The sequence below is a fragment of the Catharus ustulatus genome, chromosome 15 (assembly GCF_009819885.2).
Source record: "Catharus ustulatus isolate bCatUst1 chromosome 15, bCatUst1.pri.v2, whole genome shotgun sequence".
Classification (NCBI taxonomy): Eukaryota; Metazoa; Chordata; class Aves; order Passeriformes; family Turdidae; genus Catharus; species Catharus ustulatus.
In genome coordinates this window covers 8401631-8416104 of record NC_046235.1, presented here as the reverse complement: position 1 = coordinate 8416104, position 14474 = coordinate 8401631, and the positions used below count along the sequence as shown (strand labels likewise).

General features: G+C 46.8%; 1 protein-coding gene across 3 annotated transcripts in view; it reads right to left on the bottom strand.

The window, feature by feature from the left end:
• ACSL6 (acyl-CoA synthetase long chain family member 6) overlaps positions 1-13467 on the bottom strand; it is a 56838-nt gene extending 43371 nt beyond the window's left edge. The window contains exon 1 of one of the 3 annotated variants that reach the window (XM_033073575.2): positions 13366-13467. In XM_033073575.2, coding sequence (XP_032929466.1) covers positions 13366-13414 — 49 coding nt within the window. In that variant the 5' untranslated portion in view covers positions 13415-13467. Of the gene's footprint in view, positions 1-388; positions 491-13166; positions 13278-13365 lie in introns of those variants that run through there. The other 2 variants (XM_033073580.2, XM_033073576.2) reach the window with 2 other exon arrangements.
• Positions 13468-14474: the final 1007 nt, after the last annotated feature.

The following is a 14474-nucleotide window of genomic DNA, read 5'->3' as shown; positions in this document are numbered from 1 at the left end:
CACTGAGGCTGCTGGAAACACCCGCAGCAACGGGAAACTGCCAAAGCCCAGTGACCCCCTGCTCACGGCCCTGCCCAGAGCTCTCCTGCGTGGCCCAGTTCCAAACAAGCCCACCGACCCCAGCAGCACCGGGGTCCCTCTGCACAGCAGCTCTCCCTGCTTTTTGCGACTTCGCTTTGCCCAGCCCCCGGAGCCCGGCTCCGGCGGAGCCTGCGAGCCCTCGGGACCCGCCCGGAGCCCCAGGGATTTGGGTCCCAGCTGGGTCCCAGACCCACCCGAACCTTTCCCAGACGCAGCTTCTGGATCCCGCTCGGATCCCCGCAATAATAGTAATAGTAGTAATAATAATAATAGTAATAATAATAATAATAATCCCGCCGGGACTCACCATCCGCCGTCCCCTCCGGCCCCTCTGGTGCCCGGTCAGCTCACGGCCGGGGCTCTGACGTCCCGGGCTCCGCACAGAACTGCTGACTCCAGGGCGTCCCTCCCCCTCCCATCTGCAAACGGCTGAAAGAAGTTAAGCTTGGCTAATATCGGCTTAGGCTGTATTAGCGCAGCAGCGATGCCCGCTGTAACCCTTGAGGTTCCACATCCCGGCGATGGGAGCCCCCCTAACCGGAGGGGAACCACCCTCTCCCCTCCTTATCATTGCAGTATTTTGCACATCTCTGTCATACTGGAGGATTTACAGGCTGGAAGCAAGGGTTTTGGCTGTAAAACTGTACAACCTTCCTGCAAATGCACAGTTTAAAATTAGAAACAGCTTTTTTTTTTCTTTCCTTTGGGAAAAGTCATCATAAAAGAAAGTTTCTGACACTGAGAAAGTCTGTGCCACCAGTTCAGGTCTGCTGAACAAGAAACTTCCTAGGTCAGATATGGGCAGACATTTGAACGGGCAGATGGTGACAGGACAGAGTAATGGCTTCACACTGAGAGAGAGCACGGTTACATTAGATATTGGGAAGAAATTCTTCCCTGTGAGGGTAGTGAGACACTGGAGCAGGCTGTCCTGAGAAGCTGGGGATGCCCCACCCCTGGGTATCCAATGCCAGGTTGGATGGGGCTGGCAGCAACTTGGTCTAGTGGAATGTGTCCCTGCCCATGACAGAGGGATTGGACCTGGATGACCTTAAAGGACCCTTCCAACCCTAAACATTCTGTGATGGTCAATCACAGATCATAGAATAGAATAAATAGAATAACTACAACCCCCTTGAATCCATAAAATAGTAAGAGAGTAATTATTATCAATATCATCCTTATACTGCTATATGTATTAAAAGAAAAACCCCAACACCCTAGTATTTCAGCTCAAACCGAGTTTTGTTAATTTACAAAATAACAAGACCAGAACTTTGAAATTCATTTGGCATGGTAAATTATTAACAATTACATTTGTGAGATCTGGCTGAGACACTCTTAACTACAAGAACATTCCTTTCAGTTGAAAGCCAACAGCGTCTGATAGCTTCCAGCTTCCACTCCTGAGCAAAGATAACACGGGTGTGCCACTCCTGGGCCCCCTGGGAGCCCTTGGTCCATATCATCATGTTATTTACTGTTCATTTTTTACTGTTCGATTCCTGCTTAGGACTCTGGCTGTTAGGAAGGTATTTGAGGAGTCTGCCCTTCCAGAGGCTGAATATCTGGCATTATTGACACTGAAATTATTGTTTTCCTCAACTCCTTTGTTTCCCGGCTGGATCCCCACAACTGCTTGGTAGAAAAGGGGGGAGCAGAGAGTGAGCAGCTGTCTGAAGGCTCATCGTAGTTAATAAAGTTTCTGTCTGATCTGTACTAAATTTTACTTGTGATATTGGAGTTGTGTAATGGAGAATTCTCAAAGAGCACTTAATACCCATGAATGAAGAGACTATTTAATGAGATTTCAGGCAAGATTGTCAAATATCACTCCTTTAGGTCACGTGGTGCTCTGCAATCAGGCTTAATTCATCAAAGTGTCAGGGCAGGGCAGGAAGTAATGGACTGAATGGTCTGCAGGTGCAAATCAGCATCACAGTGCTGGCTTAATGGCACCTCAGCAATATTCACCAGCTCAGATTCCTGCCCCTTTGTTCTTTATGGGCCACAGCTTGACAGAATTTTTGTAGTCAGGAAAATATTTCAGGTGTGTGAACAGTGTGGGGCTGGCTGGGCGCTTCAGTGCCAGTAGCCCCACAGTCTCAGCGTATCTGTGTTCATGATGAAATGCCCTAAAGAGGATGTGGGAATCCTGATTTCAAATTATTATTGGATTAAAAACAACATATTGTGCTATGGAGCTCTTCTTTCAAGCTCCTGCTGGTAAGGGCTGGTCTTGCCTATCAAGATGATGCTCACCATGGCAATACACCCTCAGCATAGATGGTGAGATTGAGTATAATGTGTTTCATGACAGAGTCTGAAACACCCTTTTGCCTAGTCTGTAAATACCCTGAGCAGTAATTCCCTTTCTCTTGTCTTGCTTTCATTGCATGTACGTACATATATGGGCTCACTCTCTGAAAAAAACATTGTAGATATGCGAAGAACAAAGAGAAGAAACTGAATGTGGGCTGCCTACCTTAAGGGAAAAATTATGTAAGTATACTCTAAGTAATACACTGAACAAAAGCTTTCCCCCTGCCCCAGAATTTTCTGCTAGGTACTTTGCAGGGCAGAGTGACGGGGACAGGGCTTTATGGGAAGACAACCTCATTTTTTTGGACTGACAGCCAAGAGAAAGTATGCAATTCTCCATAAACAGGGATTTGCTATAGGATCTTTTGGCATAGGAACACAGAGAACAGTTCAAATCTGTTTTCAGATCCTCCTGCAGATGTGTGAGCTGTGCACTGCAGAACAGAAAGCTGAGAGCTGGTGGGACTGAGCATGGAGATGCTGAGCATCCAGAACCCTGCCTTGGCAATAGGAGCCACAAAACCCTTTAAGCTTCAAACCAAGATGTGGGTGACTTCTGCTTCTGTAGAAATCTGCTCCAAACTAGCCCTCACCTTAGAGTATTAAGTAGCAGGGATGTTTATACCAGTACAAAGGAAATTAGACTTCACCTTTTGTGCTCAATGTAAAGCCCAGTGAGACCCACCTACTAGTAAAATCAATAGAAAGACTTCAAAGAACTTCTATGGGATTTGGCTGAGACCTGACCAACCCAGGAAAAGAAACAAAGACCAGATACATCAGTAAATCACAGTACATTCAATGCTCTCAGCCAAAGTTAAAGAGTCCTATAAAAGATAGTAACCTATGGAATCTCTCTATGCTTTTATACTTTATCAAAATTAATGAGAAACACAGATTGAGGTTGAATTTTAAACATCACTGCTTATAGCCAGGAGAATACAGGATAGGAAATGGTGTAATGGTTTTAAACTAAAAGGTGGTCTATTCAGATTAAATATAAGGAATTATTTTTTCATAAGGAAGTTGGTGACACACTGGCACAGGTTGCCCAGAGCAGCTGGGGATGCATCAGCCCTGAAAACATACAAGGTGAGGTTGGACAGGGCTTGGTGCAACCTGGTCTAGTTGAAGATGTCTGCTCGTTGTAGGGGGGTTGAACTAGATGAACTTTAAAGGTCCTTTCCAACACAAACTATTCTATGACTCTACGTAGAGTAACCAGAGCAACTAAATGAGACTGTACCACCAGAAAACCACATAGAGCTGAGATAGCCTGGGAGCTTCTATTGCTCTGTGGAAGAGTTTCACTTGGCCCTTCAGAATTCTGAGGATAACTCAGAAAAACCCCAGCTAATGCTATGGTTTTCAGGACATTCCCATAACCCAGAGCAATAGCTTCAGTTACAGAACAGAAATCTGCCAAAAGTATCTCGACATTTCTGAAGGCCCATCCATGGAAAATTGTGCCTTAAGTAGAAATAAAAACCAGACACTATTTCAAATAACGTGTAAGAAAGGGGAACTTTACTGCCTTGTATGGCTTTAGTGGTCTTCTTTCCTTTTCTATATCTTCTGGTCAGATAATACGCTTTTATGTTTATACAGCCTGTATTTTTTAACACTTCCAAAGAGCAGCAGGAAGGAAGCATACAGCACAAACAGAGGATTAATTCAATAATTAGAAACATTAATATTATGTTACTGGGCAAGTGTTTCTGCCTCCTCTCCCTCTAGCCCTCAATTTCCTCACACCACAGGGATGCCAAATGATGGCAAGGTAACAAAAATAGACCCAGGATGATGAATTTATTGCTTATGCATCTCTTCCCAGCTGTCATCCTCAAAACACTTTACAGGCATCCAGAAGCACAGTCTCCACATTGCAGCTGAGCGCGGTAGGTGCAGCATACAGTGAGGTGCAGAAGCTATGTCCTGGCCAGTCCAAGGAGGTCTCCCCTCCACACTGGCATGTCAACAGGCTGGCATCTACCTGCCAGAGACCCCCAACCACATCCCACACCCAGCTCCAGCTCCCCTGGCAGCAAGGGCCTGGCACTGTGCTAGAAAACAAGGGAAAAGGGGGGATTTGGCATCATCTCATGGAGGGTTTTTGAGAAATCTGTGGTTTGGCTGTGATTTGAGACGTCCTTAAATATTCCAAATTAAATACTTTGCTGAAATATATTTTTTTTTCCTGAATCTAGTAACAAGCAGTTACATAGTTTGAATTATTTTTAAATACATGGTTTGTGTTTCAGGATCTTTGTTGTTGCTTCAGGGTTTTTAAATGTATTTTGTTAACTAAGGCAGCAATTAGATTTTTCTATTCTTGTTTCTAGAAAGTTCGTTTTGCTGATCCCACATCCTGAAGCACCCTGCACCTTTCTGTGCCTGACACCGCTGTAACTTGCTTTTGCTCTCCTGTTTTCACAGGTACTTTCAAGTCACCCGGAAGACATTTCTGTCCATACTAAAATTTGCAAACTCTCTGCAAGTCAATCTGTGGCTCCACAAAAATGAATTTTCACTTCAAATGCATATGGCTAATTTTTGCTGACTTCTGTCAGGGCTTCCCCTGTCTCCAGCCTCCTTCCCCATACCTGCTGCAAAACAGCCTTAAAATCTCATTTTCTGGATATTTTAAGCCTCCAGGATGCTGGAGCAAGGTTCCAAAGGGTTAAGATGGAGGAGGCCCCCAGACAGCTCATTCTTCAGTCTCAATGACCCAGAGCTTTTGCCTTTTCAAATATATTTAACCAAATAAAGTGAATAGAGGATATGCAAATGCCTTTTTCAAAAGGAAACACAGCCCTGAGTTTTTGTTGGCAGGTCAGAGCATCACACCACCCTCAGCAGCCTCTCAGCTGTGGGAGATTTGGGCTGGAGGAGGCAGCGGCTCAAAAAGACCCTTTTCAGGCAGAAAAAAAGCAGGACTTGATATTCCAAGGAGACAGAGGGAGGACGTCACTGGGGATGGCTGCCCCCAGCACCTCAAATCCCTGGTTCCCTGTGAAGGTGATGAGGCCCTGGTACAGGTTGTCCAGAGAAGCTGTGGCTGCCCCATCCCTGGGAGTGTTCACGACCAGGTTGGACAGGGCTTGGAGCAACCTGGTTTAGCAACAGGTGTCCCTGCCCTGTAGCAACATGAGCGAGTGCGCAAGGGACACTCACAGTGAACAAAGGTTCAGGGGACATAAGGACACTGGCACAGCTTTCACAAGCTTTTACAAGCTGGTGCTCACAGACTAACCACAAGCTGCTCACAGCTCCAAGTAGCTATTTGAACATTTGGCTGACAAAAAGATAATTCTGAATGAGATTACCTGGAGTTATGAAGAATGGTTTTACCTAAAACTGAGCTGTGTTGGTATCTTGGTTTGAAAGACAGATGTCTGCCACAGAAGGCGGGAGCATCCCTTGGAATGGAAAATGTGACGTCCCCTTCCCTCCAAATTACTATAACTTTGAAATTACAGGGATTTCAGCCAAAGATATGGAAAAATGAAAAACAGTTCTTTACTAGTATGTATATGTATAACAAGGCAAACAAATGACAACAACGGCAGCAACAACAAACTAAAGCGGAAACCCAACACCAGCCTCCTCTCAGCTGTCAAGCCTTTCCCCTTTGGTGCAGTTCTGGTCACAGCCAGCAGGGGCGCTGGTGGCTCCCGGCCAGGCAGGGCAGGTGCGAGGATTCCCCCGCGGCTGCAGGGGGCGCTGTGGTGCCAGCTCGGCCGCCTCTCTGCATGGAGTAATGGCGAGTGGGCCGGCGGGAGAGAGGGAAAAGGGGTTTCCTTTGCAACCACCCGGGGCCAGCCGGTCCCAGTACCCCTCCAGACGATGAAACGGGCAGCAACTGGAACCTCAGAGGGGCGGCTGGAATGGCAGAGGCCAGCATACTCCGCGGTGGCAAACAAAGTGTAGCCCTAAGTGAAGGCAGAGGCAGGACCAGCAGGGGCTCCTGCCAGGCGCTGGGTGTCAGGCTACAGTGCAGCAAAAAACACAAAGCAGTGGCAAAAAATGGCTGGGGCTGTGCACCAGCAGCCAGGCTCCCACAAGAAGCCGGGAGAGGCTCCCTGGGAGGGGCTCGGGGCCCTGAGTTTTCCCCCGGGGCACCCCAGTAGGTGGTGAAGGACCTTTTCCAGTGAGGTCAGGTGTTGATAAGGTCCCAGTTCAACAGCTGCTTCTTTGAAAGAAGGCTCACCCATGGTAGGAGGAGCTGTAAAAGATGGAACTGTTGGAAACAATATAAGTTTAAAATTTTTATTATGCCTCTCTAGTTAGGCTAGACTTGACTTTGTCTTGGAGAAAGGAATTTTTAGGAGATGTAACATCATTCTAAGGAAATGGGCTTAACATACCAACAGATTGGGAGTAAAGATAAAAGGCAATCAATGAAACATCAACGGAACATCAGTGGCCATCTACGAATATCTACCCTTAGATGCTGCCTGTGCAAAGCTGGGGACGTCTGGTCCAGAAATAATGATAAGAAAATCAAAGAATGAAGATCTAATTAACATCAGTGGCGAAGAAATTCAGATCCAATGGAAAACTGAATACTACACATTGCTTAACTCTAGACCAATAAACTTTGAAACAATACATCTCTAAGGGTTTTGACTGTATAAAGTGTGCAGGGTGGAGGGGAATCCTGCAAAAACATGTGTCGTGGAATGATTCTTTCTGCACACCAAGGCTATATGCAGATGAGAATATTTCAGTGGTACATCCTGGCTGGAATAAAGTAATGCCTTGACTCTCTAACATTTAAAATATTGTTGGCAGAGTTTTGTTTTTCCTGCTATTTCGGTGACAGAACTCTGTGGTGGTGGCGAATTCTTCCCACAGCAATCGCAGCCCAGCCACCTCCCCTCTGACCCGAGACCGGGAACCCAAGCCCAGCCCCTCAACTCCAGCCGAAATCTCGTGGTATCTCTGCCCTGCCCAAGAGCAAACCCCTCAGCTAGAGAGCAGCCAGCTGCATCCTTCCCTCTTCTTCTCCCATCCACATATTTTGTTCTCTTAAGTACTGGCTGTTATCTCCTAGTCATCAAATGGGACAAAACTCCCTGAGAGAAAGAAGAAAAAAAAAAGGGAAGAAATCCTAACCTCCGGCAATTGGAGATACTAAATAAAGTACAGTAATTTCACAATTATAAGCAGCACCATTTTGACCAAAGTTTTGGTCTGTACCCAGAAGTGCGGCTTGTATTCCGGAGCAGCTTATATATGAAAAAAAGTTCAGAAATTTGCCAACCGGAAATGTGAGCACGCAGCAGCCCCGAGCCCAGCCGAGCCGAGCTGAGCCGAGCCGAGCCCGCCCTGCCCTGAGCAGGGCCAGGGCTGCCCCCGGCGGCCGCGGGGGAGCGGGGCCGGGGCCAGGGCTGGCAGGGGAGGAGGGAGCCGTGCTGGGCTGGGGCAGCTCCGCGGCAGGGGAGTGGGGGCTGTGCTGGGCCAGGGCAGCTTCCCGGCGGCAGCGGGGGAAGCCAGGCTGCCCCCGCCTGGCTCCGAGCCGAGCCAGTAAACCCTGCATTCCCGCAATTCTGTTACTAATTGACAACTTTGTGAAAGTTGCACGCGGATCCTTGCTGCAAACAGAAGTGCAGCCTATAATCCAGTGCGGCTTATATATATGGAGGAAAAACAAAATGTTGCTGACACCACTGAAGTGCGGCTTATAATCGGTGCGGCTTGTAATCGCGAAATTACTGTATATTTAACATTTCAAAAGGGGTTCTGATATATTTGTCTTTTTTTCTCCATCATTACAAAGAATCATACAACAAACTAAAAAATATTTTCTCCACTTCTTATAACTAAGTACTGTTTTCTGCAGAAAAGACATTATCTGCATCATTCACATCTTTTGTAATTTCAATGCTTAGATCACTTCCAACTCACGTCAGTCAGCAGCAGAATGATTGACTGTTTTCTAGATAATTTTTCAAAGAGGAAAAAAAAAGTAAATCAGTTTTGCAATCTCAGTGGTGGTTCCTGTGCCAACCAGCTCATACTTGCAGTTGGAGATGGGGAAAAAAGAAAAAAGAAAAAGAAAAAAAAAAAAAAAGAAAAAAAAAAAGGGCAGTTTAGCAAACATCTCAGTGCTTTCTCTGCTGCAGCTTTTGTCTGCAGCCATATAGTAGCAAGTGGGACACCCCAGCGGTCACAGCGATCTCAGTATGGCTCCTGAAGCTGATTTTAGGGATTTCATCGCCCTTTAAAAGGAGTTGCTTGTTGCTCTGGAGGCAAAGAGGAGCACGGCTCTGACCCTTACCATCTAGAGGTACATGCAGGCCCTTCCCCGAGGAGGCTGTTCCTGAGCCCCTGTCCCCGCCTGGGCACCATCACTGCCCCACATGGGTGGGCACAGCCCAGGGGCTGCTCTAACTCATGCACGGGGGCAACTCAGCCTCAATTTCCTAATGCCTGGTGGGAGGAGGGGAGGTCATTTCAGCCAGCCCCTTTGATTCTCGGCCATGAACAAGCACAGTGCATTGCCCAGGAAAGGAAGTGAAGACTGCTATTTTCCATCCAACAGCAGGACGAGCAGCAGCCAAAAGTGAGCCATGGTGCCTTCTTGCACCCATCCATGGACTGTCCATGCTCTCAGCAGCAGGAAAAACCCATCCTTTCCAAATGCAAACAATGCCAGGCTGAAGAGGGGGCACAGTCCCAGGAGCAGACAGGATGGGGCAGAAACCTGCCTCATGGGCAACTGTCCCAGAGAGGAGGTTGTGCCAGCATTTTCAGCCATGCTTTCTGAAGTATCTGCTCCACAGTGTAGCTGAAACAGCTGCATCACTGCTTGCAAAAGCCCAAGCAGTGAGTAAAGAGTAGTGCAGTGTGGCTCAGAAGGGAGCTGGGGACCAACTCACAGGTGCTGAACTATCCCTGCAGCTTTGACATTCTTTCCTGACTAAAAATCCCCATTCATCCTAGTGTCTTACTTTCTCATCACCAGCTACCATATTTTCCATAGTGCAGTCTCCAGCAAGATGGTAAAATATTTACCATTTTACCTATATACAGAGTGTAGGAAGAAGCAGAATGAGGCAAAGCCCCTGATCTGCTTCTCTGCCCACCTTCCCATCAGCATCAGCTCACCTTGGAGGTTCTGTGACAATGTCTATGGTGCAAGGAGGCTTTGACACAGCAAATGACTTGTCATCAATTTGTCCTGATGGAGAACAATAAATCCAAGCCCAGCAAAACATATCCCTGTATCATGCTGTACGGAATCAACACTCAGTTCCTTGAAGTTTCCAAAAAGGATTTGCAAAGTCTCTGAATCAGCGTATCTGGGAAGAAAAGCTCCTGGAGAGCCAATCATGGCTCACAGCAAAGAGCAGGAGGGTGTGGAAAGGAGCATGATTGTCCCTGCAGGGGATTAATGGATTTTACATGTATATTTCAAGCATATTTAAATATATATATATATTATAGCCACATGCTCTCAGATATACCTTTCTCCACTCTATTTGAGTGGTTTCACAGGGTAAGCAGGTGTCTGAGTTCCTGAGCTCTGTAAACCCTCCTGTTCAGTGGGAAAAGAGGTGAGAGGATGGAGCAGTTTGGACTACCAGTACCTTCTCCAGAGGCGACAAGACTGGTAAGCTGTAGGAGTGGAGGTCTGCACTGTCCCTCCTCCAAGCTGTCCCTGCAGGGACAACAGCAGGGACAGATGGGTCTCTGGTGCCAAGGACCTGCAGGGCTTTGGCTTCACACAGTAGCACAAGAGACAGAAATAGCAGTGATGGAAAAAACCTCATTACTTATATTGGCCCATCCCCAAAGAACGTATTCAGAGCACTTAAAATAATAAATTAACAGACTTTTTTTCTTTCATGTTGATTTTTGATCAGAAAGGGAGTGATTAAGTTATTTTATTTGGGTCTATATGAAGAAGAAGTAATGTAGCAAAGTTAAGAACAAAGCCATTGGAAAAGAGGATGCCTGTGAGCCCACCAAAAGGTAACTGCCTGTGTCACATTATCCACCATCTCTTTCCATCTCACCCAGACTTGCCTCCAGTTACCTGTAAGATATCCAGGTGCTAATTGCAACTGTGTGGTGATGAAGGAAGAGGTATTTTTCTCAAAGTGGTCTCAGAAATGTACTCACAATGAAACATTTAAACCATCTGGTGCTCTGCAGTGTTTGGTGACATCGAAAGAGCAATTATACCCTTACTGATGTAATGTTGCATTTCTTTGTTTCTGGCTCACTCCCAAGTCAGCTTTCCTACTTCTGAGGGTATTCAGTTAATTCAGTTTACCATCTGTCTTCAAAGCTTCTCTCCTATTTTTAATTACTTGGATATAATATCCATAGTAATATGCATAGTTCTATTGTGGAGACGAATCAAATAAATGTCCAGATTAGTCCAGACCAGCAGGGAAAAAGTGCTATGTCCTGTCTTTTCCTGTAAGGGATCAGGGAAATCCAAATGCACCTATTCTCTCCTTTTGATAGTATCTAGCAAATGTTCAAATGGAGCAGTAATAGAGGGGTGGAGAATAAAAGCAACTAAATATACCTCAACCAACACCATGAGCTTTGCCTCCAGTGCAGCACCTGGCATTCCACAGGCTGGGCTGAGCAGCCTTGGGCATCTCCTCTGTATACAAAGCACCACCAAGGATTCCTGTGTCACAGCACAAGAGCCAGGATCAGGAGTGGGATACACAAATCTATTGTGACCCCAGATGACCTCCCAGCCCTTTGCAAGCATGCACCAAGAAATATTTGGAGATGCACTGGCGCTGGTGGGAAGTGACACTGTGATGGCAAATTTCCCTTCTTGTGCCTCCACTCATGAATGCAGGTCACTGCTGGGCCTCCAGCTGCTGCCATGAGGCAAGAGAATGAAAAGTTCCTCTCTGTAAGACAGGACTGACAGGGCAGGCAAGAGGCTCATGGTTGCAGCCACGTGGAAGAGAAGAGCAGAGGAGTAAAAGTAGGAAATCCCAAAGATTCAAGGGGTAAGGTGAATTCTTGGACAATTTCAACCAAACCAACAGTGTTCAAATCCCTAGGGGAATTTGCCTAGGTTTGTGTTTTGTTTACTATACCGCTCTCTGCATCCATCTGACCATCCAAGACTGCACAGTAGGAAATAGTTTGCTTTGACTTTCATGGACTTTTACCATTATTTCATTGAGATGAACCTTATAGACCTGTTCTCGACTTGTTAAAACTTTTGTAATGGCAACAGAAATTAATTTGAATTAAAGCATGCTTCACTGGGCTCTAATGGCCAAGGAGCTCCTTGTTCAGTAAATCAGCACAGCCATAGTGACTCCTTTGCAACATGGAGTGGTGACTGATTGGATGGGGCCACCAGAAAGCCAAAACAAGACATGAGAGGAAGAGCTGCTGATCTAGGGCTGAGCAGATGCCACTCTGCCAGGTCAAGCAGAGCCATTGGCTCTCTGGTGGGATCCATCTCCCAGAGATGACCCGTGGTGGCATACAACTCAGTGCAAAAGGCAACAACACATCTGTCTTCTGAGGGCACCTACTCTGCAGACAGAAATGTTGAGCTGAAGTCCTGCCCACGCTAAATAAAGTAGCATTAAGTAAGGCCCCAGACACATGCTTTGGGATAGCCAGATGCACAAGAGAGGGGAGCTGGGACACAGCAGAAACACTGAGATCAAGCACAGAAATCAGTACCGCAGGGCAGATGTGGAGGACAGAGGGTAAGAGCTCACACAGGAGACCTGCTCCCAGTGGGTCCTGTTCTCCTCCTGTTGTCATAAACAAGCCTGGTGCAACCAGTAATGTGGCTCAGAGCAGCCTCTAGGGCCTTGGGGCCCAAAATACAGTAAGAAACATTTGCCCACAGCCAAGTCCTCCTTTCTGTTTCCCCCATGTAATTCCCTCTGGGCCATGTTTCACTGCACGAGTTTTACTACAGTTCTAAAGCAACTGATTCAAGCTGCTGATATAAGTAGCTATAAGGCCACTGTGTTTAATGACAGCCACCAGGATATTTTCAGAGGCAAAATTCAGGCTAGCAATTTTAGGTTCCTTTTTTTTTTTTTTTTCAGTATGAAACATCCTTTTTTATAATCAAAAATAGCAAGTAGGCATGAACATAAATAATTACACTCTTTTCCATTTTCAACACTCCCCCAGAACATTTACCTAATCATGCTAAGATGTTGTCTTTTAAAATAGTTTTCCCCTTTCTACTTCTCCTTGGAAGACTGCCTGTCCATAGGGAAGCTCTTAGATACATAAAAGGGGAGATAGCACAGACATTGAACATTACCATTCTTTAGGAGAGACACTTCACACAGATTCAAAGGACTCCATTTCAAATCAGCACAGCAGATCAATTCAAGAAGAACCTTTAAATACTTTACAGAAATCTTCCTGTTTCAGACTTGCAAGAACATCCTAATGCAGACCCACTTGGAACCGTCACTGCCTGCCCACAAAACAATGGGATCCAGCATCACCCTCTGCTCTTAACTCGCACACGCCCCTCCAAGCACGCCACCCTATTTCAAGCCACCCTATTTCATACCTACTACAGACAAAGTGCCCCAACAAATTTACCAGAGATGGAACAATCCAGCAGGACTATTTGAGAGATATTATATAATGCATCCTGCTGAGCTCTCTGCACCGCTGCCATAGCGGCTCATGGTGCCGGCTCTCCGCCGCACGCACCACGCCGAGTGTCATCCCATCCCCATGCAGAATGCCGCTCCCGCCTGCCATTCCCAGTAAAGAGCTTGGAATACCCTTTATCCCGGAGCAGGCACGGCCATGGGGGGCCGGACCGGGGGCCCAGAGGCCGCTTCGGAGGGTTCGGGCCGGTGTCACCGTGCCAAGGCGGGGAGCGGGTCCCCACCCGCTGCGGAGAAAGAAGCCGGGAACCAGCGAGAGGGGCGGGGAGAAGGACAAACCCGCGCTGCCGAGGGGGGTCGGGGGACCACTCACCCAGCAGCAGCCAGCCGGAGCCCGCGGAGCCCAGGAGCGGGGCGATCATCCCTGCGGCGCGGCCTCTGCGCCCCGCTCCGCGCACTGCGGCGCGCACTGCGCACCCACCGCGACCCGCGCAGCCCCCGCCGCTCCCCCGGCGGAGGGCGGTGTTCCAGCAGCCCTCCTCCTCTCCCCATCCTGCCGAGCCCTCCAGATCCCTCCTAAAAGCGGCTACGCTGCCGACGGTGCGCGGATGCTCGTCAGAGCATCCCTGCCCCTTCGGATCCATGAGCGGCGGCGGGTGGGAGAGAGGGGGAGGAACTTACTCCTTTATAGCTTTATAAAGCTATATATAAAATATATTTATGTATATATGTATTATATATTATATCTATTATATATATTATATCTATTATATATATAATATATATTATATATATATATACAGCTATAAAGCTACATAGCTTTATGGCTTTATATACCTTTGGCCGATGAAATTGCAGCTGGTCGGCGACTTGAACAACAGTGGTACTAAAGACCATCAGAGATACTGAAACACATCCAGCTTCATCAGCAGACAGCTCATCATCATGCAGCTCATGACTACTTAAATGAAAAAAAAATTAAAAAAAAAAAAAAAAGGATGTAGTTTGTGTGTGATAGTAAATACATGGAGAGAGGAGCAGATTTATGTTCTGACTGTTCCCTGAGCAAGCTAGTTGTAGAAAAAACAATGTCCCAGCTCCATGGTATAGGAAGGGTTTTACCGAAGAAGGTGTTAAAAGGGCTGCACCACTGGTGAGAACTCGCCTTGAGTCCCTCTAGGAATCAGATTGCCAGTGGAGTAAACAGGATGAGAGTGCCAAATGGTAGAAGAGACTCTGTCTTTTTATTCAGCTACCTTTTTATTCATCTGTTTGTGTCACTAACATGGCAGGTCTGCACTGCAGGCAGAACTGCTTGTTCCAAGCTATGATATGTAATTGTTTAACTCTTCGGGAATGCGGGCCAAGACACACCAATAAAATTCTCTGGTTGTACCAGGAATTATCACTAGTTCAGGTATGATCACAGCTGTGAAGGGTACATATTTCCTTTGCAGATAAAAACTTTTTGGTTTTCTTAAA